Source organism: Sebastes fasciatus, chromosome 5 (assembly GCF_043250625.1).
Source record: "Sebastes fasciatus isolate fSebFas1 chromosome 5, fSebFas1.pri, whole genome shotgun sequence".
NCBI classification, from domain to species: domain Eukaryota; kingdom Metazoa; phylum Chordata; class Actinopteri; order Perciformes; family Sebastidae; genus Sebastes; species Sebastes fasciatus.
This window is the reverse complement of record NC_133799.1, coordinates 9,856,924-9,883,753: the sequence shown is the minus strand read 5'-3', so window position 1 is coordinate 9,883,753 and position 26,830 is coordinate 9,856,924. Positions and strand designations below refer to the sequence as shown.

Here is a 26,830-nt window from a genome sequence, read left to right as displayed (position 1 = left end):
GAGCCTCCTACCCGGAAACACCGAGAGTCAAGTTCACACCAACGAGCCGGAGCAAAACCGGAGCAACACCGATTCCGCCTTCAAAATAAAAGTGCAGCGTGGGTGTTTAGAAAAACCCATATAAATTAGGGTGAACCAGATCCCAATGAAACCAGTTTGGGTCCTAGTTGGGTCACTACTGGGAAATTAGTGCATGGGGCCAACATGGAAACTGTGGACAAACCCACTTACAACCCATATTTCAGGCCATGTAGTCCCCATGTAGTTCCCACATAGAACTTAAACCTGGGGCCGAGATGGGTTTTGGTTTATGTTGCCCAGATTTGGCCCATAAAACACCCATTGTAATCCTGCATGAAACCCACAAGGGCAATTGGCACGGGGCCATTATGGAACCCATGGACAACTCCATATAGGGCCCATTTTTCAGCCCATTTACTCGCCACCTGGGCCCCACATACAAATGTTGGCTGGGGAACAGCGACACCTGTGGCTGTTAAGTCAACGAAAGTCAGCGTCGGGCTCATGCTTGTGCTCGCTCTACATAGACAGGAAAGAGCATCGCTCAAAACAGTGAGACGACACACGTCAGCTAAAACCACAATATCACTCTGTATTTCAGCTGCTTGGCAGTAACGTTAGCTGACCAGACGGAGTTCTCTCCATGAATCACTGCTGAGCCTAGTGCTGGCTTTTCCTGCTTCAGCCTCCTGACCGCGGCCGGAGGGAACAGGGGAAACACCGGAGTTTTGGTCAGGGACAATAACGTTTCTCGCCGCGGAGCCCCGTCACTTCACAAGACACAGGAAACCTCTGTTGGTCTGGAGGAGCTGCAGCATTTAGTTCTGCACAAACGTCCACTGTACATTCACTAGATATTCTCAGAGCTACAAACTCTCCTACAGTGTGAAGTGTGCACGCATGCACGTGAGAGTGGAGCGAAATAGCGAGAACGAGCACGGCGTGTGAGTGAAGGCAGGCAGGCAGGCAGAGGAGCAGAGTACAGCAGAGACTCCGGCCCTAGAGGATAAGTCACCGTCTGTAGACGTACGTCTACTGTCGGCCACTTATCCTCTTTGGGGCCAGTGTGGGGCCCGTGAGGGGCCACTGCGAGCAGAACCCACAGTGGGCCCCACACTCTGGGGCCTGGGTGGGGGCCCAGTCTGCCTAGTGTGGGCAGCCCACACCTAGCCCACACTTTGGGCTGGGTGTGGGCTGACCCACTGGGGCCCCACCTGGGCCCGTAAGTGTGGGACCCACACGTGCCCCGCATTTCACGACGGTAACGGGGCCCACAGTGGGTTGCCCACATGGGGCCCAATTTTCTGCCCGCAGGGGCCCCCACAGCCCCCAAAGGGGCATGTTTGCTTGGTAGGATATTATGCCCATTTTAGCTGACTGAAATGATAAAAGTTTTTTTTTATTCAGTGTATAGATTACAGATTTCTACAATTGGAGAATGTAAAAATCACCATAGACCTACAATAATGATAAATAAAAATGAAAATGTAAGAAAAAAAAAGAAAGAAAAAGAGTTTTTCATTAACTGAGGGGCTAAAGAGCCACATGTCGCTCCGGAGCCGCAGGTTGCAGACCCCTGATGTAGGCTATCAAAAGTAACTTTTGAGCATATACATAGCTACTTAACTAATTTTAAAATGACTCAAACACAGTACTTGAGTAAATACAGCCTACTCAGTTAGGCTATAGCTACTTTATGCCATCTGTTGGTAATCTTGGGTGAATTCCATTTAAAAGTCCCCTCACTAACCACCGGAAGTTGTGTTTGTGTCGGTGCACCCAGCTTGATGCTCCGCTCCGGAGAAGCAGCGAGTTGCACCGACTGAAGAGAGAGAGAGAGAGAGAGAGGAGGAGAGGAAGAAGGAGGATGATGGGAGCGAATATTATCCCCTTTAAGTGACCCACATCTGTCAGTAGACCTACATATCACTGTAATCTAGGCTAGTTCTTGTTCTCGAGGATTTTTCTCCACCAAAGATGTCTGCGTCGGCGATATTCATCCTCGACCTGAAGGGAAAGGTAAGTTTGTGGCGACTTGTTGTGGGAAAGTTGACATCAGGCTGATCAACCAGGCACCTGCTACAAGAGTAGATCAGCATGTGAAATCCAGGAATTGAAGGATTTTTACATTTGTACTGCTGCAACTGTATATCATACTTGTATTGAATGGCTAACTTCCTACTGTATGAGACCTCATGTCAGACTAGAGATCAGGAAGGAAGAGAGAGGCTCAACTGGACAAACTGGTTTCACTAATGCTGACTTTACACTAAGAGCTTGTTCTTGTGCAGCGATGCAGCCTTTAGTGTAGCCTATATGTGATGTGTCCTATTTCAAAGTTTAAATACTTTTTGCAGACCCCCAAAAGGTCATCCCTTAAAAAAAATACACTTAGAGTTTTTTTTTAATGTGACAGGATTTTTTTTTTAAACTTATTGCCAAAACATGACATTCACTAGAAATGCATTTTGTATCACTTACAGGCTACAGTATCTAGGGCTGAAACAATTAGTTGATTGATTAACCAGCAACAGTTTTGATACATTGTTTACTTGTCTTCTTTAAAGTTGAAACATTAAGCTACTTTTCAAATATGAGGATTTGCTAGATTTATCTATATCATTTAGGGCTGGAACTCACAATAATAATAATAATAATAATAATAATAATAATAATAATTAAAAGATCAGCAACTAGTCTGTCAGTTATTTTAAAAAAATACGGTGCCTTAGGTTTATTAATGTGATAGGATTTTTTTTTTTAATTTATTGCCAAAATTGTGTCTGGAAATGACATTCACTAGAAATGCATTTTGAGAGACAAACCCATATTTTTTAGGCACTTACAGGCTACAGTATCTAGAGCTGAAACAATTAGTTAATCCATTAACCAGCAACAGTTTTGATACATTGTTTACTTGTCTTCTTTGAAGCTGAAACATTAAGCTACTTTTCAAATATGAGGATTTGCTACTTTTATCTCTATCATTCAGGGCTGCAACTAACAATAATAATAATAATAATAATAATAATAATAATAATAATAATAATAATAATAATAAAGAAAAGATCAGCAACTAGTCTGTCAATTATTTTCTTGATTATTGCTCAGTCTATAAAATGTCAGAAAATAGTGAAAAATGTTTGTTAATGACACATAAGCAAAAGTGTAGATACAGTATGCATGGGTGTATAACATGATTGATTAAAAGACAATTCAACATTTATAGAGTGCTCTGAGTAGCAACATGAAGACACTGTGATACTCATTGGACATGACATTCACTAGAAATGCATTTTGTATCACTTACAGGCTGCAGTATCTAGAGCTGAAACAATGAGTTAATCCATTAACCAGAAACAGTTTTGATACATTGTTTACTTGTCTTCTTTAAAGCTGATGTGACAAACATTAAGCTACTTTTCAAATATGAGGATTTGCTACTTTTATCTATATCATTTAGGGGCTGCAACTAACAATAATAATAATATTAATATTAATAATAATAATAATAATAATAATAATAATAATAATAAAAAGATCAGCAACTAGTCTGTCAATTATTTTCTTGATTAAGTCTATAAAATGTCAGAAAATAGTGAAAAATGTCCAATTCCCACAAGTACAGGGTGATGTTTTCAAATCACTTGTTTTGTCCAAAAAGATAATTATTATATATATGATAATTATATTATTCTATTCTATTTTAGCATACTTTTAGCTTATTTATTAGTGCTCTTAATTATTAGCTAATTACTTTATAGTTTTCACCAATTGTGTTGTGCTGAATTACTGAGTGGTGGATGTGTGAATTTATTTGCATTTTCTTTTACTAAAAATTATTCATCAACTATCAAAAGCTGTTGATTAATTTTCAACTAATCGTTACAGCTTTAATATCATATCTCTTTAGGTTTTGGACTATATTGGTCAGACAAAACAAGTAATTTGAAGACGAAACCTTATGGGCTCTGCAAAATCCTTATGGGCACATTTTCTCAATTTTCCGACATTTATAGCCTGAATGATTAATTGAGAAAGTAATTGGTAGTTTTATGAAAATAATCCTCAGTTACATCCCTAATAGTATCTGAAAATAACTAAATGTATTTCAATCGTTAGATATGTGTGCTGTAGTATGGGATGAATTCAAGAGAACACTGAATTTGCACTACGTCTTACTTCATCAGGGATTTACATTCAACCCTCACAGGGTTCATTTATTTGAGGGCAAGAAAAGGAATCACTGAAGAAGTCTTATATGCTTGACAATACCCATCAGGGGGGAAAGGATCAGTCCCTCATAGCCTGGATGTCTGATTGTACAGATTAAAGGGTTTCTCTCTCTCTCTCTATTTATCTGTCTATCCCTGCCCTGGGGCAAATCAGTAGCTCTTCACCTTCAGTCCTCCTCTTCCTCTGCCCAGACCAGGCCAGTTGCAGAAAAGTGTTAACATATCCAAAATGACACCAATGATGAAAATAATTAGGCAATCTGGTAAATACCAACCAAACCAATCATGTACAGGTAGACAGGTCACTTACACACATTTCTAGAGTTCACAGTTGAAAACACACAGCTACCACAGAAGCCAGTTTCCACTTCTGCCCTTTATCCCCCCACCACCTCTAAGTTGTAGCTACTGGGCACTAGACCGCACACGGGTAGTTGCTGGGACCTGCTATGTAGACTGAAATGTCAGGCTATCAAAATCAGCATGCGATCATTTGTTCCCAGTGAAGTTTTGGGTTGTAATCAGTAGCAGCACATTACAGGGGGCATGAAAGTGTAAGGTTTAACATTTTAGACATACAACGGTGGTTACAAAGGAGCTACAGCTCTTAGTTTTGTATTTTGAGTTTATTCATTTATTTATCAGGGACAGTGCAAATCCACATTGACTTCATCAGTTCAATCATTTTCATTTCTTGATGGCCACCACTTTGGTCCAGACCATAAGAAGTGGACGGAGTCACCGTGACGTCACCCATTGGTTTGTGGACTGCTGTTTTGAAGCCTTGAGTTCAGCATTTTGGCCGTTGCCATCTGTTTTTTTGCAACCAGAAGTGACACGAAAGGGAGGAGCTACAATTAACTTTCATGAACTGAAAACACACTGTGGGAGAGGGTTGAAGTTGAAAGACGAAAACATGAACAACTCGTACAATGTCGTAGTAGCGACCTGTCAATCACAAGGTTAGCCACGCCCTAAAGCATACCCTGCTTTATGGTCTATTTGACTCTAAATGGGACCATAATTTACTAAATGAACATCACGCTGTATTGAAGAAGAAGATGTGGAACTAGCGATTGAGACCACAAACTCATGTTTACAATGTTTACTGAGGTAATAAATCCAGTGAGAAGTTCCACTTCCACATTGGAACATTCACTTCTCATTACGGAGGTTGCTGCCTGGTCCAGACTGAAGTCAACAACTGTTAAATTGTTTGCCATAAAATGTGGTATTGACATTTCAAGTCCTCATGTCTTTGGTGATTCCCTGACTTTTCATGTGGCGCCATCAGCAGGTTGACATCAATCCTAAATCCCTGCAAAACTAATGCCGTTCCCATCAGTTTTATCTGTACTTTGTGTTTAGTGCTCATTCACAAATGTTAATGGCTAATGGTAAACATTATACCAGTTAAACATCAGCATGTTAGCAGTGTCACTGTGAGCTCAATGCACCGCTGTGTGTGCCTCACAGAGCTGCCAGCATGCCTTTTGACGCTTAGTTTTGTTGAATTGGTAGTCTGTAGCAACAATGAACCTCTAGCTGTTCAGAAAAAGAGGCACTATGAGCATGCACAATGTTAAATGGTTGCAATTGATTGGCCAACTCAGTGGCGTCTTTTTGCAGCCTTCAATGTGCCATTATTTTGTCTGTAAGTAAGCAGTAACAGTTGACTCCCAACAGCCCTGTCACTCTAAAATATCATTATCCTGCTATATTCCTCTCTGAGTGATAATGGATTTACGCCTAAAGATTTGTGCCGTAATTGGTTTCCAAACTGTTGATGAGTCATGTAAACTGACATTAGCTTTGTAGAGTGTTTTTCTGTTCCAGTTTGCCTTTCAGTGATACACTCCAGCGAGGGTTTTTCTGGTTGCCATTTGCCTTTAGAGGTCAGCAGCGAGTGGTTCCTATTGATTTCACACATTGTGAACAGTCACTGATTGCCTTTTGTGTCCCAATAACTAAAGTCTCTGGAATGAGAATCCCTCGGTGATTTTTAAGGTGGTTTTAAGAGAAACATATTTTGTTGTCGTTGTTTTTGTGAAATTCAAGTGAAACAACACAAATGGTGATTCTTCTAGATTTAACCAGCAATGGATCATTACAGTAAGAAACTGTCCTATTCTGTTATAGAAAATGTCATTGTAAAAAAACGGCTACATAATTTTTCTTTTAAACTATTCTTCATTGTGCATTTTATACTGAAAAATGCACATTTTATACTGTAGGTTGTGCACATTTTATACTGTAAATGTGTGCCTGTCTATGCCTAAACATTATTTTCCCCTTCTTTCTATCTTATTTCTTATTTAAATTGTATTCTTAAACACTATTATTATACCTCTTTGAGCTACTCATCCTATATGAATGTAACGTATGATTCGATTTGTAGAAACATAATGGAGCGATGTAAACATAATTATATTTGTAGTATTTGGAAATACCAACACAACTTCCCAGAATATGTTTTTATCAGACAGTGTGGTGTCTTAACACACATTCACACTAGAATTTAATGAGACCTGGATTATTAAGTAGCTGCGCTCTGCTTCGGGGCATGAAATATGCTAACTGTTTGTGTGAGGTGTTGTGTTTGATGTGTTCTGCCTCTGAATATACGACGCTATCTGATGTTTTCCTTTTTAAACTGAGTGTAACTGACACCCATTCGAACCGACGTGACATGAGAATGGTATGTTGACTCTTAAATATCCTAAAGGTTTAAACGTACGCTATTCTAAATCATCATTGTGATTGCAGCGAGGCCGTAATTGTCACAGCTCCCAGCCTCATACAGTATGTATTGTCAAAGGATGAACCTGAGAGCTCGCAACTCCCCGAACATCTCACTGTGCTGTTATCCTCACATCCAGTTATCAGCTGACTGATATGGCTCTCAAAAAACAAGAAGGCAAAACACTCATCAATATACCGACAGTGGGGAGTTAGAAACAGCAGAATAATAGAGAAGTCAATAACAAATGTGTCACTCCTACTTTTTATCAGAAATGGTTTTGATTTAATCTCAGAGAATTACAGGAACACAGTGATAATGTTACTCGGTGATTCATTTATGTATTTTCGTAAGCGGAAACTAACAATGTCCTTTACAAATAACTTCCTCCAACTCATAAGTTTTGAGTGTGTGTGCACATGACACGTGCACTGCTAGCAACATCGGCGCCCTGATCTATGTAACTGATATACTGGTGGCAGCGGTATGCAGTGTTTGTGTTTTACTTTTTAACCCTTTGCAATGTTCTTTAGGCACTCATGTTGTGCAGTGTGGGTTGTGGATGAGTATTTTGTTGTGTTGAACCACTTTGAATGTATCTATGGTGCATTTTTAAAAGGGCTGTAACAATTATTGATTAAATATTTAGTGTACACAATGTCAGAAAATAGCAATCACACTTTCTCATACAAAGATAATGTCATCAAATTGCTTATTTGTCTAGCCAACAGTCCAAAACCCAAACTTTCAAGAGAATAGATTACAACTTTATTGTCCAGCTTTGGTTTGGAGTTTGGAGCATCACTTAGCCTCCTTTCCGACCAGCCAACATGGTTGATACTAATGGATTCCTTAGGTTTTTCTAGTTTCATATGACGCCAGTATCTTCACTCTAGCTTTAAAACTGAGCCCACTACAACCTAAAAATCACAAGTTGTGTTAATGCGTTAAAGAAATTAGTGTCGTTAAAACAAATTTTCATTATCGCGTTAACTTTGACAGCCCCTATATACAATACATATACAATAATTCATATTGATACAACACTTCCCGTTATGTTTTTCTATCAAAGTTTACTTCCAGAACAACAGAAGTGAACCTCTGGATACCTTTCCATGCAGGGGTCTGCAGTATTGCTGCTTTTTTGATACAAAGATTTGTCTCATAGCTCATTCTCTGTCTCTAGTGACCTCTGAACTCTTCACTCTGTGGTTTGTGTCTCCTCTCAAGCCGAGCAGTGGCCTGTTCATATCCTTTATTCTCCCCCAGATTACTTTACTTTCCTGGCATTTCCTTTTTGTTTATTTCTTATTTCCTCCTGCCTTTGTTGTATGTGCCCCCGTGTGACCCTTGCGCAACAGACTCCACTTTTAAAGAAAGGGGGAAGCTGTGTGTGTGTGTGTGTGTGTGTGTGTGTGTGTGTATATGTGTGTGTGTCATCTAGATCCCTCAAGCGTAGAAGCTTTGATCTCTTTTCTTCACTTCACTCGGTGTGTCCGGACTCCAGCAAGACTGCTGACTCATCTTGTTGCGTGTGTGTTTCTATTAAGATTAAGAGGCGTGTGGCGGTTTCTCAGGGCTAAATGAAGCGAATCTTCAATAAGACATCGACAGTTATTTAAAAATACATTACAATTGTGCAATTCTGTGATATAAACATGCACATTTCTATCATTTTTGATAAATGTTAGTGTTGTCGTCACTTCAAAACCATGACTTAACAAAACAAGTGCTCTTTCTGGGTCATTCTTGTGTTATTTGTGTTGTTCTTTTTCTTGTGTGTATTCTTTTCACTGCATCCACAATAGAGTTTGTTAATTTGCAGAAAGTAATCCAACTGTGTGTTCAGTACATATCAGGAGGATGTCAGTCTCTTAGATTCATAGAAATACGGCGTCTTTTATAGACTCAGCTATTCGCACTGACATTCAACCATTCAAAACAGAAATATCGAGTTCTCTCGTGACACGTGTCTCAAAAGAACTGACTGCATGCAGTCATAAGAGGCTCTATCTGTAGTATTGGGAAAGGCAAGGCAAGGCAAGGCAAGGGAAAGGCTGCAATTATAGGTGTGTCAACAAGTAATTGATTAACTAGCTAGATTTATTAATAAGCACACACCCAACTTTTACTACAAACAGGTTCTAGCTCTTTTTAGAGGGTTGTTGAAAGCCAAGCTGGAAAATGTAGGCACTCGCTAACAATGAAGAGGAGTCAAAATGCATACAGTACAAGGGAAAGTGGTTGTATGGAAGACTCTTCTTCTACACTATTAAGCACTAAAGACAAATCACAGCTGAGGCTGATGGGAATGTCATTAGTGTTGCAGCTTTTTTGGCAGTGGGAAACCTCTGGGACTGAAAAAATGAAGCCAATGCGGAATTCCCTTAAACTTGCATTCTTTCTGGCTGTCTGATCGTATAGAAGTCTCTGAATGACCCTACTTCTCACTTGATTTATTACCTCAGTTAACATTGTAAACATGAGTTTATGGTCTCAATTGCTAGTTTCAAGTCTTCTTCAATACAGCATGATGTTCATTTAGTAAATTATGGTCCCATTCAGAGTCAAATAGACCTTAAAACAGGGTATGCTTTAGGGTGTGGCTACCTTGTGATTGACAGGTTGCTATCACAGCGTTGACCGGTCTGGGTGTTGTCCGTGTTTTTGTCTTACAACTTTAACCCTTTCACAGTGTGTTTTCAGTTCATGAAAGTTAATTGTAACATTTAGGTCGCCTGAAAATGTCTTATTCAGCGTTCAGTTGTACTTAGCTCCACCCTCTCGTGTCACTTCTGGTTGCAAAAAGCCAAGACGGCGACAGCCAAAATGCCAAACTCGAGTTTTCATAACGGCAGTCCACAAACCAATGGGTGACATCACAGTGACCATGTCTACTTCTTATATACAATCTATGATATTTGGTCAGAATCCAAAGTATTTGACCTGATGTTGGCGCTAAAAAGTCAGAGTGTCACCAAAGTTATTACAATGCGTCCTGAGGGGGACGTGAATGTATGGACAAAATTCCATGGCAACTGATCCATACTTGTTGAGATATTTCAGTCTGAACCAGAGTGGTGGACCGGCCCACCAACAGACAGACATTACCATCCATATAACCACGCCGCCAGTGTGGCACCTTTTGTTTGCCATAATTTCAAAGCTGAGAATCACTCGAGCTTTGTTAAAGTCTGCATTAGCTCTTGTTTCATGTTGAGGTTGAGGTGGTCATTCATCATTCATCATCAGAAGTTGGCAACACAGTTTGTACAGTACATTTCCTTGAAGCATGTTTAAGCTTGAGTGCTCAGGTTTGGTATCTCCAGCCAAAAGCTATACACATTTAATGACTGGGTAATGGCTCTATAATGATGTCTTCTGCCTCTATATTTTGTTCTTTACATTCTGGATCCAGGTCCTAATCTGCCGCAACTACAAGGGCAACATGGACATGAATGAGATCGACCACTTTATGCCCATCCTGATGAAGAGAGAAGAGGAGGCTGAGATGACGCCTCTGGTCACCCGCGGCTCCTCACACTTCCTGTGGATCAAACACAACAACCTTTACTGTATCCATTTGAGATCACGTCTTTCTTACTTTACTGTTCCCATCAGTCGTATATATCTCCAGAGAAATTATTAAATATAAAATGTAGCAGAGATTTTACAGCCTCTAACACATACACCTGAATATTCCCTCGGCTGTCTCCAGCTCCATAAGAAGTCCCGGCTTCTCAGCTTCTGTCTCATCACATCACGTTTCACTGCCAGATGAAAAATTGAACACAGATTCACTGTGATGTGTTATACACTATATATCCTCCTCTCTTAATGCGAGATTGGGCAGTCAAACTTCCTTACACATTATTAATTCAGCATGATATTGCAGTTGTGAGTAAGTGGTATTCCCAGTGCACTGCATTAGACAACTGAGCTGTTTTACCTCCCTGTGGCCATGTTCTCAATTGCTCGCCACTGTGATGCATTCTGCTAACTTTTTATTTCAAGGCATTCATCTCGTAACCACCCACAGCACTAATAGATATTCGTTTCTGTAGCTGTACAGTTCTTCCTTAACAGTCTGTTCTTCAGTGGTGGCGATGACGAAGAAGAATGCCAACGCTTCCCTGGTCTACGCTTTTCTTTATAAAATTATCCAGGTGCGTTTGTTTCATTAGACTTTAGTCCAAATCTTTAACTTCTACTTGCTACTTGTGTTCACCTGTGTTATCAACACACCCAGCCTGATTGAAGTGATTATCTGTATCATGTTGGCGTAAGAGGTGCAACTACCTCTCTTATCATATAACAGTCATTGGCTGTTTTCTCACTGCATATATCTATTCGATACTGTACCTTTGAAAACAAACATCTTGCTACAGGTTTTTGCTTTTTGAATACAGCCAGCCTATGGCATAAATGTACAATTTTCCATCCAATACACAATGAAAAAAGCATGAAAAAAGTACAGTACAGCCAAACAACTTGCATGTTATATAGCTACTATAATATAACACGCGGTGTATGTCGAACTGCGTCTGCCTGTTTGTGTCCGTAGATATTTAAGGAGTACTTTAAGGAGGTCGAGGAGGAGAGTATTCGCGACAACTTTGTGACGGTGTACGAGCTGATGGACGAAGTGATGGACTTCGGTTTCCCTCAGACAACCGACAGCAAGATCCTACAAGAGTAAGACAACAATAAAGATTGCTGTGTCTGCATGTTCACGCCTAATAATAGGAGTGGCTAATATTGACAATGGCTAATATTGACAAAACTTACAAAAACAGTGTGTAACATTTCGGGGGATCTATTAACAGAAATGGAATATAATATTCATAACTGTTCATTAGTGTGTAATCACCTGAAACTAAGAATCGTTGTGTTTTCGTTAGCTTAGAATGATGAGCATTTGTGATGATGGTCCTCTTCATGGAGCCCGCTATGTTGCTCAGCCATGTTTTTACTAGTGTTACTATGGTAAGGATGGCGTTACCACGGTTTTGCACTCGTCGGCTCACGTTACCGCAGTCTTGGAAAGGGAGGAATGAGCGGAGAGGTACTCAGTTGGTTGCAATCTGCAACCACACCGCTAGCTGCCGCCAAATCCTACACACTGTCCCTTTAAAAATGAAGCAGTTACTGTACAATTATCTTTCCAACACCATAAAAAAGGTCTAGATTTTAACATTTGACAAAATTTGGATCAATTATGTGCGTTGGCTCTGTGTTCAGGCATTTTAAGTGTAACATTAATCCGGCTGATGAAGGTGTGAAGGTTAAAGTATCAAATGCTCAAAGGCTGTAATGCACTAAGGCACTCCAGTCTGATTTTAATGTAACCACATTAGCTCAAGTGGTACCTGTATCATCCATCACGGAACAAAACATGAAAGTTTTTCAGTGAAATAACAGCTTTGTATTTCATACTGTAAGTGACCAGCAGAGATGGGAGTGAGAAGAATATGCAGTGATTCTGTTTGAAGTACCACTGGCTTTTGTTTGTTGTTTTTCATTCAACACAGTACAGCTGGTGACTGAAACTACAATGAATAAGGGAACTTTATTCAGCAAGTGAAATGAACTGAAGCAACTACTATTCTTGGGCTTCACAAGTGTTCACGGTGTACACAGGGGTTGTTTTGCTTTTTCCCTCCTCTTTGCTCCTCAGAGAGGCGAGATTTTGTTTCCAGGGAAAAGGCTCAACGTTCACTTTGCAGTAGTATGATAACATGGGCTCTGTGTGCACGTGATCGTCTTTGCTTCTAATTAACGTTGAACTTTATATTTGAAACGTTCCAATTTGCACATTTGGTCCATTGTTTACCATTTCAATGTCCCAAATGTGATTGGGCATACTCTGGTGGAATGTGATTGATGATTCATTTTTGTTTGCTGTTTGTGCACCAAGGCTTGGCTGAGGTTGTAGGCTGTGTGTGTGTGTGTGTGCGTGTGTGTGTGTGTGTGTGTGTGTGTGTGTATAGTACGTGTGTTTAGTGTCTGAATAGGGCTGATAATTACCAGGCTCCTATTGGCACTCAGACACAATGACACCGTCAGCTGGACACACTCGAGACTCTCAGACAGAAAAACCCCGCTCTCGTCTTCTCCAAGGAGACACAGTGTCATTTCTCTCCACACACACACACACACACACACACACACACACACACACACATTCACTGTGTCTCTCTGTCTGCAAGCTATTCCAGTTCTTTGACCTGTCCATAACCCACCCACCACAAAACCGTTTTTTTCTCTTTCATTATAACACTACCTGGTGAAAGTATAAATGTGTGTGTGTGTGTGTGTGTGTGCGTGTGTGGGGGCGGATGCAAGAGACTGAGCAAGTGAGACTGCAGGGATGCATGTGAACGTGTTCATGTGTGTGTCTTCGTATGCACCTTCATGCGTGTGTGTGAGTTTGTTGTGATTGCTATTGTTATGCTAATCTGTCAGTTTGCTGCCAACCCCGCTTCCAGATCCTTTCATTAGCATTTCTGAAAAGAATCGGGGCAAAAACAGAACAAACAGCGAAGCAACAAAAACAACCCAACATCGACCTCAAGCCCACTAGTCGCAGCCTTTTATCTCTCAACACTGTCAGACTTTGCTGCGCGTCGACATGCGTTCAAGACCCTCTAGGTGGGAGGAACTGGGGTGGAAAACTAGGGGAGAACATTTTGCCTCAATCTGTCAATCAATCTAAAACTTGTTTATTTAGCACTTTCTGTTGTTGACATCAGATAGGAAATGTACAGTTGGACTGAAAACGAGTTAGTTAGTGTGTTTATGTTTGCATTTGTTCAGAAGGCATTGATTGTTCAGAAGGCATTGATTGATAAATTGGCATTTAGAGTGGCTATAATCAATATTTTGTGGCTATAATCAACGAATGATAAATGTGAAAACAATTGTGAAAGTGTTCGCTCATAGTGATGAATTTACAGAGAATTATCAACCAAATCTGCAGCTCCTCTCAGCTTCACAGAGCTTTACATCAAGTTTCAGCTCATTTTGCCGTCTTGTTTAGCTGTCTGGCCTGCAGCTTCACTGTTTTGGTTGACTCTCACGGCTCTCATATATAGCATCATTTTCGGCCGCAGCAGGCAGCTGTTTTCAGCGAAAAAGCTCTAAAAACCCACTCTACGGTACTTGCTCAGCACCAAACCGCAGACAGACACAGTTAGCAACTAGCTCTTAGCGTAAAGAGCCAGATATTTCCCTCAGGAGTCGGTAGAGACCAAAAACGGAGCTAAAAGAGAGTGAATATTGGACTTACATTCATCAGGTGGACAGAAACACAACCCCAAACGAATGATAATGTTGCTCCATAACTGCTCGATGTGTGAATAAGCAACTCTTTACTACCATATCACTCACCATATCAACTTAAAAGGTGATGATATGTCAATGTTATGTTCACAACTTCTCTCCGCTGCCCACAAGTAGCAAAAAAAAATAAAAATAATTATTGCAAGTTTAAAGAAAAGAAATGAAAAGAAGAAAATAGAACAATTAGTTATTTGAGCAAAGAAATCTTCATATACTTTGAACAGTCGAATCAATGACACAGATATACAATCCATTTTCAATTCTGGTTACCAGAAGCACAGTGTAATCTGGAAACGAAGTCTGGAGCAAGATTATTAATACCCAAGCTGTTTGACTTGTGCATAACTCTACATGCAGCCCTTCTCTCAAATTAGAAACTGCACATGGAACACAGATACCATTCCTGTTGCTGTATATAGTCGATGGAAAAGAAAGACCTCACACATACTGTACACATACACAACGGACATCATACGTGACATTGGTGGTAAGAATCACACGCACAATGTCATTCCAAAATTAGTACTACCATGTCTGCATTAACACTATTTCAGCAATGGCACCACTTTACCCACCTTGTTGCAGTTCCATATAGATACAGCCACAAAAAAAAATATTTATTTGAAGTTATGAAAATGGCATTGTTACTTTTTGCTCTTCTGCTGGCTTTGCACTTTGTAAAAGAGGAGCTTGAGGACAGCAGGATTGTGTGGAACATTGGGTCAGTGTGTTATTGACTCTGGGGGAAATGCTCAGGCCTCTGGAGGAGAAGGAGAGGTGAGGGACAACTGAAAATAGGAGAGTAGAAATGGGGAAGAGAAGAGGTCAGAAGAGGGAGGACAAAAGAGACGCAGTTTGAATCACTGTCAATCTGCATCTTTTTATTTGTGTTAGCAGCTTAAAATAGAAGCATGCATTTCATTTCATGAATTTAAGCAGATTTGAGGCACATCCCTGCAAAACATCTTTATCCTGTCCTTTTGTGAGTATTAGCCGCTTCTCCGCGGCAGGTTCAAGTGCAGATCAACAGCACCAGTTCAGAATATTCATAACAAAATATCTAAAGCACCATTTCTGTTCTTGAAATGCCCACCCAGGTTACTGTATAAATCACCTGGCAGTCATTGATAGAGTGATGACTTTTGGTTATTTTCAGTGAGTGGCAAATGAAAAAAAAATGCATGCACTGTAAATACATCTTAGTTCAGTTGAATATGATATAAAACAGAAAAATAGGACATTTCCATATTCGAGAGGCCATTTTTGCATTAAAAATGATTTTAACGACGAATTAATTGTCAAAATAGTTGGCGGTTATTTTTCTTTCGATCGACTACTCGACTAGTCGGCTACTTGTTGCAGCCCTAAATTGATATTTAATTTATTTTGAATACTTTGTTTTTTTATATAAATAAAGCGGTATATTATAGAATCATGAAAAGAATGAAAACCCCAGAAGTGGACATTTGGACATTGTATTCCAGGGAACATTTGGTGGCATAAATTAGAAGAAGACAGCTCTTCAGTGGAAACAAAGCACAGAGAAGTAAACAGTGGTGGGGGGCAGGTGGTTTGGTAAAAAACAGGCTTGGTCACATGTTGTTTATCTAAGTACAGCGCTCTCCTATTCTCATGATAATTCATCATGTCTCCCTGGACACAGTCAGAGGATTGTTAAGACAGAGTGGCTCTCCAGCTTGCACAATAAGAGACAATTTACAGCGCTGTGCAGTGAATGAGGGGATCGATGGATGGAGTAACACATAGACTAAACATACTCTTGCTGATAACTATAATGTATAAATAGAGTAAACATTTGCCACAGTCAAGGCTAGGGCTCTTACGTATATTATTGATCGCACCAATCAATATTTTTATAATAACAATGGATCAAATGAATACATGTAATGTGAAAACGAAGGGACATGTTCTGGCATCTCCTGCTCAGACCACTTTAAGATACTTGATGCTGTGGATTAATTTACCCAGGCAGCACCATAATAGTTTAGTATCATGATGTAAACAAATGCATGCAAGTCATATCATCTGTGGCTACAGTCACAATCGGTTCATATAAATCTCCATTTTCCAATTACATCCACGAATAATCTTCATTCAACATGAGTACCAACCTTATTTAATTTATTCACACTAGAATTGCCAATTTATTTTAAATCATGAGGTGTGATTAATACAAAATATAAAAAAAAAAACATTCCTTAAAGAGAGATTGGGTTTGTGTTACAAGAAAACGGTTTGTTGCCATTTCCTGTTTATTTTTCTTTTAAGAATCTTATTTTGTTGATGAGACTTATGATATTACTCCTCTACATGTGACAGTCTTTAAAGGAGATTAAGAGATTTTATTATTATTTAACACTGCAGCTGTTTGTTGATATACTTCTCAGAAATTGGAAATTCTGTCTCTCCCTGAAGCATCTTAATGAGGACGATGCTCTCGTGGGTTTTCAGGTTGCAGCAGGATTACAGATTGAATTTGGAAACAGTCTGACGCATGTTCACATCTTCCTTTCTGCCTTTGTCTCTTTCAGGTACATCACCCAGCGGGGTCATAAATTAGAGGTCGGGGCTCCTCGACCTCCTGCCACCGTCACCAATGCCGTGTCGTGGCGGTCAGAGGGCATCAAGTACAGGAAGAACGAAGTTTTCATGGACGTCATCGAGTCAGTAAATCTACTGGTGAGGACAATAATTGCTTTGTCAACATCATATTGTACAAACATTTTTCTCAGAAAGTAAAAATTGACTCAACAAAGAGTTACAGACATTTATTTTGTATTATATGCATCAGCTCTTATCATCCTATCCATGATGTTTACTTAATAGACAATGTTTTACAATGTAATACAATATAATATAATACTACAATATGATTATTATTTAATTAGGAACTCTTTTCTTCTACTTAAATATATAGTATTAATTGGTTTTCAAATTAAACCAACAAATAAGGTCACAAGAAGCCAAACAAAACAGATATATACTTTATATATACATGTAATCACATTGACTCCAGCTGAGTGGGTGCGTCATTGCTGAAAGTGTCTTTGTGAAAACGCTGGCATGTTTTGACTCCTCCCAACAGTCTCTTTCCTTCAATAGAATTGCAAAGGAAACAGTCTCTAGTATCAACAAGCCTCTATTCTTTTTCAATATAAGATTTTATGGTGTTTATGTTTTCTCCATTGTGTGCACTTCAAAGGTTTGTCAGTAATCTAAGCAGATAGAAAACATTAGTCAGAATTAATACTCAGCAAGTGATGCAGCTATACACCGTTTTCAACTTTTGATATGATCTCTAGTGTACCTACTTATAATATTGAAACTTAAAATGTTTTGACTTTGTAAAAATGTAGTAAAATGTCGCTAATCATGGTTTAAAATGAATAATTCTCTTAATAAAGGGAGTAGAATTTCTAACTGTTATACTACTAATAATAATATAATGGACTCCTAATGTAATAAATTCAGTTATTATATTCTTCTAATTATTTCTATTTGTTATATCTGTCTCCCGTTAACCTTATATATAGTCAGCTATACTACACACAAAGTAATAATCACTGATCAGTGATATTATGTGATGTTATTAGGCTACATGATAAACCCATTTAGAGGAACATCTAGTATTTTTTAACAGGATTACAGACAAAGGCTCAGATTTCCTGCAGCTAAAGAAGCAGAACAGATTTGTATACATGAACATGCCGATGTCTTTTAAGCTAAAAGAAAGAGAAATGACTTTCCTCTGAAGTATATTGTCCTTGAAGCAACACCTCAAGGACGACTTGACACACAGTTGCAGGTTTTTGTAAGACTAGAGTACTGTACGTATTTAAGCACTGCTACAGAGCTGCAGTTTCACTTCCTTATCTGTGACCAGGGACTTTTTGTTTTATGTTATCAGAGGTTTTTCATCCTCTTTCACGTTGATGCCTTGCTTACATCTCTCATGCTGCATGCTGGGAGCTTTTCAGTCTTGTCCCTCAGTCTGTTTGTATGTACTGAATGGCTGCTACTGATCTGTATCGCCCCATTATTTAAAACAAAGCAACTTAAAATGCACATTTCTAACAGTAAAGACGGTGTACTTTCTGGTGAACTTTGTGGAGATTTGACTGTCAAATATTTAAAAGTGATCACAATACATGAATTAATACCTTTCTTGTTTAACGCCATGTGTGGCTCTTCTGTCTATACAGGTGAGCGCCAGTGGCAGCGTCCTGCAGAGTGAAATAGTGGGCACCGTCAAGCTCAAAGTCTGCCTGTCGGGGATGCCTGAACTCAGACTGGGCCTCAATGACAAAGTGCTGTTTGAAATCACAGGCAGTAAGTAACAACGAGTCATGTTCAGTGTCATACAGTCTTGTTAGTACATGTCTTATATGCTTAAAAGCATTTATGAGGAAGCAATGGAGGCACATAGACTGTGAAGTTGACTTGGATCACATTCAACAAATATGAGAGAGCAGAAGTTGAAAAAGTGATCTTGGATAATTTAAGTAGAGTTGTATTTTAGGGCGCTTTCATAAGCCAAAGTCTGTTTTAATCCAACTCTGGTGCGGTTCAAACCCCGGTGCGGTTCATTTGGGCGGTTGTGAACGCAGTAATCAAACTCTGTTGTGGACCAAAACAACCGGTCCGAGACCGCTTACGAGACGTGGTCTCGGACCGTTTCCAAGCGAACCAAAATGCAGGCTGCCTGTGCGGGCGGATTTGTTGAGATGGACACAGGTAAATGACAGGTGTAACATGAGTGTGAGAGGACTGACCTTTCGTTTTCTTGACATCTGGGCAGTGACGTTTATGAAGTCATTTGAGATAAAACTAGAGGAGAAGGGATTTGTATGCACCGTAGATCAGCGCCGATTGAAAACACTTCGACCCTGCTCCTTTGTACATGCCCCTCAGCAAATGAATGGTTTGTAATGCAAAACAATTTAGTTTGACAATATGATTCTGATGCTTCTTGAAAAATGCAATATGTTATAGTTTAAGTGTAGTGGTATGCGTCTACGACATCAGGCAGGGGTCATAAGTTTATCTCATTATCTGTCTTCCTTTTCAGTTAGACTGTGTCGCTGTCAGCTCAGTGTATAATAAATTGCACCAATACCAATTTACAGACTGTTACACATGAGTGACATGTCAGAGGAATATTTGCGAGATATTCTTCATTCAACCCGTCAAGATTTGACATTTTTGAAGAGAGAAAACTTGTAAACTGTATTTTGAATTAATTCACCCTAAATATATATTTGCTTCAGAAATCTGCTAGAATAATGCTTAAATGCCCCCAAAAATATTTGCGAATTTGCTTTAAATCTTGAACTCACCCTCACACATCCACCTTCACCTCCTCTTTAAACCCCTCACTCCTGCAAATCTCACACTCGGCTTAGCTTTCATCCTTCCTCATCTTCCTCTCCCTCTCCTCCTACTTTCTTTTTTTTTTTCAATAACGACTCCCACTGCTACATCTCCCCTTGTCTATTCCCGCACCCTCTCTCCCTTCTCATCTCCCTCTTTTCCATCCTCTCTTTTGCCTACATTTCTTCCCCCCTACCACTCCTCACTGATGGGGGAAAGGCCCCATCACTGTCTAGCCTCTCCGTTAATCCTCACCCCAGGCTACAGCCCTGCAGATGAAAGGTGAGGGTGTGTGGATATCCTGTATATGCAGCCCACAATCCCCCCGCTGTGTTTCCCAGTCTGGGAAATAACATATCCTAAGAAAAAAATGTTCCGAAATAATGATCAAACAAACACACTGACAGATACAGCAAAACACACACACACACTCGCGCTGAATGTTTATACAAATATTAAAATGTGTTTCGCCCTCTCATCCTCTGCAGTTACACTTTTTTACATATCATTTCGCAGTCGTTTGGCGTTTATTATGTTTGCCTGATCTGCACATTTTATCACAGCTGGATGCAGCCAAAATGTGAGGAAGTGGATAAAGTAATTTAACACTGCCCTCTGCTGGCAGAAGGCCAGAATTATCACTATAGGGAACCGAGAGAAAATTAAAATTAGTGCATGAAATTACATAGCCCACAAAAAGCCCTTTTTTAGACATAAATTGTGGCCTTTTATCTAAAATATAATTTGTAACACTTGAGTGTCTACACCTGCTCACATGTCCCTAAGATTAATCACAGTTACTTATCAGAGGTGATGTCTGTTTGTTTGATGTGTGGATGTAAGTGTTTGGTTTTGAGACTATTTGTTTATTCCTTGATTTTTGATTTTCAAAAGGTTCTGAGTCTGTACAAGTACAGCATGAGCTGAGATTCCGGTTATTAACAATTATTTGCATTATCAATTTATCTGCTTATCATTTCCCAATTAATTGTTTTAGTAAAAAATGCCCAGTGTGACATCTTCAAATTACTAGTTTTGTCTAACCAACAATCCAAAATGCAGATATTTTCGGTTATACTATCATTTCATGTCTTCACATTTGAGAAGGTAGAACCAAGAAATATTTAGCATTTTTGCTGCGAAGCTGACTTAAATGATTAATTGACTACCAAAAGGAGTTGTAGATTCATTCCCTACGTATCCCGTGCCCTCAACCTTTAAATGCTAAGAAGACTGTGTTAAATTGTCTCTCTGGCCCCTGCGTGTCAGTGATATCAAAGCACTGTGAGATACTTTGGACAGTAACATTTTCCAAATGCCATAATAAAATGGTTTCCTGTGTTCCCCATGTCTCTTTTTTACTTTGCACCAGCAGACAGAAAACAGATTAGCTTCCTCCTGTCTGCTGCTGTATATTAAAGCAGCCTTAAAGGTGAACCACAGGGGACAACGCTGCATCTTCAATCCCCACCTGGCATCTACACAAACACACAGACACACACCTGCCTCTTGTTCCGGCGGCCCCTGGGGTCCAAGCTGTGACAGGGACTGTCCCGTACGACCTTTCTTTTCTGTCTTCTATGGAACGTTGCATGCCAGTGTATGTGTGTGTGTGATTTACTGACATAAAAACAAACCAAAATAGAGAGGCAGAAACCGTTGTAAAGGGCTTCCCTGCTTTGCTTGTCCAGGAGTGATGTGCTCTCCGTAGACCTGACCTCAACCAGTCCCCTCTCAGGCATGAGGAAATGTCACACACACACACACACACACACACACACTAAAGCAAAATCAATAGAGAAACGAGCAAGTATCAAGCAAATATGCATAAACCTATGCACGTACACGCACTCAAGAGAGAGAACAATGAACAAGGAAGCTGCATACACAAATACACACAAGTACACACACACACACACACACACCTTCTCTCCGACAGCGCTGGTCCAGGGTTGCATTCAGAGCAGGTGAGGCAGGCTTTGAGCTGACTGTTGAATGGGGGATTTGCTTGAAGGCCCACAGGCCCACAGTCATTACAGTAGTTTTCCACCACTCAGCACCCTCCATTAACCACAGAGGAGGAGAGCATCGGCCTTTCTCCAGCAGACTACAGATGCTGCCATTAAGGAGGTCGCGCTTTTTAAATGCCTATTGCAACAGCGCTGCACTCTTGCTACACCCTTGAGAGGAATTGCCCGGAAAAAGCTTAATTTTGTTCACAGAGAAAAATTATCTAGCCGACACAATCTGCTGATTTTGGTCTACAGCAGCCTCTGCGGTAGAGTTTTAGAAAATTTGTAGGTCGCTGCTTAATTGGTCACTAACTCTTGTAACTATACTCTAGGGCTATCTCAATTAGTCGATTAACAGAAAATGATTCCACAGCTAATTTAAAGTTATTATTTATATATATATAGACTGATACAAAAGTAATACCTCTCAATCATCACTTATGATCCACTAGAAATGTGTGGCAGTGTCTGTTTCTGCAGAGACTCTGCCCTCTGCCTGGATTTTCTCTTTTCCTCTTATTTTGCTCTTCTGGGCGTCAATAAACAGCCTTTCAGCCCCACATGGGGGTGTAACCCACAGCCAATAACAGTGCGCAGGGTGTGCAGCCTGTTCAGGTAAACAAATACCGCCACTTTGTCATGCCCCTCGGAGCCACAGCGGACAGAAGCCTTCCCTTTGGCTGTATTTATTCAAAATCAACTTGGCACCTTCCCGCAGAGTTATGCGAAGTTGTGCACAGTTTTAGTCGTGTTTATTTGAGCCTTGAGAACGTAACCGCCGTGAAACAATCATAAAATCATGTTATTTTTTCTCTGATTCGCTGCTTTGTTCTCACTAACGCCACTCCCTCTCTTCACTCACTCTATAGTTCGCTCGACCATCGCTGCTCTCTCTCTCTAATGGCCAACTTTAAATGCTGTGTGTATACAAACAGCTACCGACAACGGTTACATATTATACCTTTTAATAATCAATTCATAATTTGTTGTTTATCCAGAAAAAATGCCAGATATTCAAATATGATTTATTTATTTTCACAGTATTTCTTCAGCAATAAACTAAGGATTAATATCTCCCCCTGTGGCTCTCTGTGTCTGACAGGTTTTAAACACCTCAACTGACAAATGGTTGTGTACTTAAGCAGTCATATTACCAATGATATAGTGAGGAAAAAACAGTGGGACATCTCTCGTTAGGATAAAGATTTCCCTGTAGGCGTATTTCACAAAATGAGACCATAATAAACAATCTGCATTAGTCTAGTAGGCGGACTCATTTCACAAACAGTAAATCAGAAGCTTTTGACAACAAAGCAAATTATGTTTGTTTTTTTTCAGAGTGATGAAAAAACACCTCTTAAATAAAGACAGATATGTGTTTATCAGAAGTGTTTTGTTTACATTGTTGTTTGTGTGTTAGTGCAGGTATGGGTGTATTTGTGAGGCAGCTGAATGAGCTTCAGTGGGGAGAAGATGATGGTGTGCTTGTGTTTGTATGTTTGTGTGTAGCAGCTAAATAACTGTTCAGTGGGGGACAACAAGAGGCCAGATGGATTTTTAAGCACACTGTGCGTCAGTGTGTGTGTGTGTGTGTGTGTGTGTGTGTGTGAGAGACTGAGTGAATGTTTGTCAGTCGTCATTACCTTGACCTTGATTTCCCCAAGGCTGCGTGGAAGGCTCTCAATCTTTTTTTGTGTATTTCTGTGTGTATTTGTTTGTTTGTGTGTGTCAGGAGAGAAGAGTAAGACAGTGGAGCTGGAGGATGTGAAGTTTCATCAGTGCGTCCGTCTGTCACGCTTCGAGAACGACCGCACCATCTCCTTCATCCCCCCCGACGGCGAGAGCGAGCTCATGTCCTACCGCCTCAACACTACAGTGAGTAGGACACACAAACAAACGTCTCTCTTTAACACACACTCACACCAGCTGCACACCAGCGACACCAAGAGCACACTTGTTATTTGTCTCACAGCATGGCGTGTACACAGATACCATCACAAACTAGACAGTTCCTTCTTCTGCTCATCTTCCTCGTACAAATCATGTTCAATTTTTACGTTCTGATAATTTGGTAGATCTGGCCGATATTGGCTTATCACAGATATTGATGTTTATGTTTGCAAATATGCAACTATAATTCTATCATGTATTTTTAACCCTTATTTTTCTTATTTAATGTTTAAAATATTGTTGTTATCATAAAGTGGGCATGTCTGTAACGTGGAGACTCGTGGGTACCCATAGAACCCATTTTCATTCACTTCACATATTTTCCTTCGCCAAAAATCGGATTTAAAGTTTGGAGTGTTATTTAGCCTCCTTCGTGACAAACTACTATGACATAGTTGATACCAATGGATTCCTTAGGTTTTCTAGTTTCATATAATGCCGTATCTTCAGTCTAGCTTTAAAGCTGAGCCCACTACAACCTAAAAATCGCAAGTTGCGTTAATGCCTTAAAGAAGATAGTGGCATTAGAACAAATTTGCCAATTGCTAATCAATACCCATCAAAATCCACCTGTACGTTTTTGAAGTTGTGAACCCTTATCAAACAGGATGAAAGCCAGCGGGATGAAGGTGTAAAGCGTTGAGGAGAATTGAGCAGCAACAGTCAAACAGGGATTTTTCCAGAGCTCAGATTTTTTCTTTGCGATCAGATACATGTTATAAAAATCTCCCAACTCTCCCCCAGCAGGCAGACGGTCAGAACAGTTTCACAGGTGTAACAGATTCGGCGTGGTGGCACTCAACCTGATCGCCTCTCTCTGACACACCACACTGCTTTCCCAACTTGGATATGTACCTGCGGTGTATACCAACAGTGAAGGGCACATAAACTCTCCCACAATAAATTACCTATATATCTACAACTTAATCTTGATATGTACAGATACAAAATACAAATGGATACTACCTAATATAGATTAAATAAAATGCATAATAAACTGAAGAAATGTCTAACAAAAGCCAAACAAACCCCTCTTCCCACTCCCCCCTCTCTTCCCTGGCTACTTGGTTCAGCCTAACGAGGTAACTGATGTCAGCTGGAGTCCTGTCACCTGCTTTTTCAGGTGTGAGCTCCATGAAAACACGCCTCCCGCCCCCAGACTAGTGGAGATTCCAAAATAAAAGAACATAACAACATGAACTTCCAGCCGCGGAACGGAGGAAGGGAAATAACTCTGAATTCAGCTATTAGTGCATTTTACAACTTTTAAATGATTTAAATAAGGGCTATTCAGGTGTTCGTTCTGGGAAGTTGATTTACCTAAAATAAATTATACGCCGAGTTACAGACGTGCTTTCCCTATGTAAGTCTATGGGAAAAAGTAATTTTGGGCCCGATGGCATCACGTTACGGACACGGAGGTTGTAGTACCACTATGGAAATTTGCTTCAATGTCTAACGCCCTTCCTGGGGGCTTGATCTATGCCCATGGCCTCTTGCCTGTTTACGGCCAGATCTGTGTGTTATACACAAACCAAGTAGCAAAAATAATAATATATAATGCCCAAAAGAAAGGTCTACATTTCTGGTCGAAAGGAGAAACACATCTACTTTTAAACATTATGAAAGACTTGGATATCAAGAGGTTTTTGAATATGCGCAAATATCCTAACGCCGACCTTTTCAAGAAGGTGGTTGAAGGAATTAAAGAGGGACGCTGTCTTCGCACGGTCGAACAATTCCGCCGCCAGTTACGTTGATATTACGGAGTATGCGCGGCTGCATGTAAACGGGAATATTAGTGGAATATTCATTTTCAATAGCCATGTAAACAGCTTAGTAGCAAAAAACAGAATATTTTGTGCATGTAAACATAGTCACTGTAAAACTGTGTCCACAGGGTGTCAACACAACATCAGATATACTGATATAGTCTCAAAAGAGAATAGAGTGGACAGCCAAACTATGAGAGAAAGCTTCTACCTGCTTGTAGTAAAATATTAACTTTCCACAACTATTCAAATCAAATTCTCACACTAGGACATAAACAATATCACTGCAAATATATGTTAACGCCGAGTTACAATGACAACTAATATGTTTCAAGATAAATAGCGGTTTGGTTTGTCTGCTGCGCCACATGTTGCCACTCATCCTGACATGCTGTTCAATGAACCAGAGGATGCTTGAGGGCGGGGAGAGGGGGTGGGGGGGGGGGCTGCCGTGCCTGAAATCTATGTGAAGTGCGAGCCGTCTGAACAGTTATTGTCTCCCTTGTACAAACACAATCTCTCTCTCTCTCTCCTGTCCACTGTGTCACTGGTGATGTGTGTTTTAGTGATGCACTTCAGCTCTGTGCTCGCCTCTCTGACCTTGTCCACTCTCTCTCTCTCTCTTTGTCAGGTGAAGCCTCTCATATGGATCGAGAGCGTGATTGAGAAGTACTCTCACAGCCGCGTGGAGATCAAGGTGAAGGTAAGGATGAGTGACACACATACAGAGCACGACAACCGCCGTTATCCACTCATCTAGTCCCTTCACTGGAACTTGTTTAGTATTTATGACACATACTTCCCAGGTGGATTACCGCTTACCATCTGTTTGAGGCAGTGACGGCCACACAGACTCAAAATAACAAGCCGCAGTGTGCATAATCACAAAAACCTCCTGGATTTGAATTTGAATGCGCATGCTCTTTTTTGTTGTTGTTGTTGTTGTAAAGGTCTCAGATGACATTTGAACTCCGTCCTCTTTCACCTTCCACAGGCTCGCAGTCAGTTCAAGAGCCGGTCCACCGCCAACAATGTGTCCATTCTGGTGCCAGTGCCCAGCGATGCTGACTCACCCAAGTTCAAGACCAGCACCGGCAGCGCCAAGTGGGTGCCCGAGAAGAGCGTGGTGCAGTGGACCATCAAGTCTTTCCCTGTTAGTGTGGCAACAAAACATCACAGTTTATAACTTAATATACATCAAGTACATGTTAACGCTGCAGAACGGTGCTATTTTGTTTATGGTTTTAGTTTAGTTTATTTTATTTGCACAATTATTTGGATATAAAATAGAAGAAAACGTAATTTCAGTGCAGGAGATGAAAGAAGCCTGGAAGGTTTAAATAGTCCTCCCCTATTTAAACAAAAAAA

The 26,830-nt window shown here is 40.2% G+C and overlaps 1 protein-coding gene across 1 annotated transcript in view; it reads left to right on the top strand.

Moving 5' to 3' along the window:
- Positions 1–1,807: 1,807 nt before the first annotated feature.
- The window catches only part of ap1m3 (adaptor related protein complex 1 subunit mu 3), a 35,355-nt gene continuing 10,332 nt past the window's right edge, over positions 1,808–26,830 (top strand). The window contains exons 1-9 of the mRNA XM_074634976.1: positions 1,808–2,040; positions 10,415–10,571; positions 11,095–11,162; positions 11,561–11,691; positions 16,890–17,037; positions 18,561–18,687; positions 23,473–23,615; positions 26,094–26,165; positions 26,457–26,615. Of these exons, the coding sequence (XP_074491077.1) occupies positions 1,999–2,040; positions 10,415–10,571; positions 11,095–11,162; positions 11,561–11,691; positions 16,890–17,037; positions 18,561–18,687; positions 23,473–23,615; positions 26,094–26,165; positions 26,457–26,615 (1,047 nt within the window). The 5' untranslated portion in view covers positions 1,808–1,998. The remainder of the gene's footprint in view (positions 2,041–10,414; positions 10,572–11,094; positions 11,163–11,560; positions 11,692–16,889; positions 17,038–18,560; positions 18,688–23,472; positions 23,616–26,093; positions 26,166–26,456; positions 26,616–26,830) is intronic.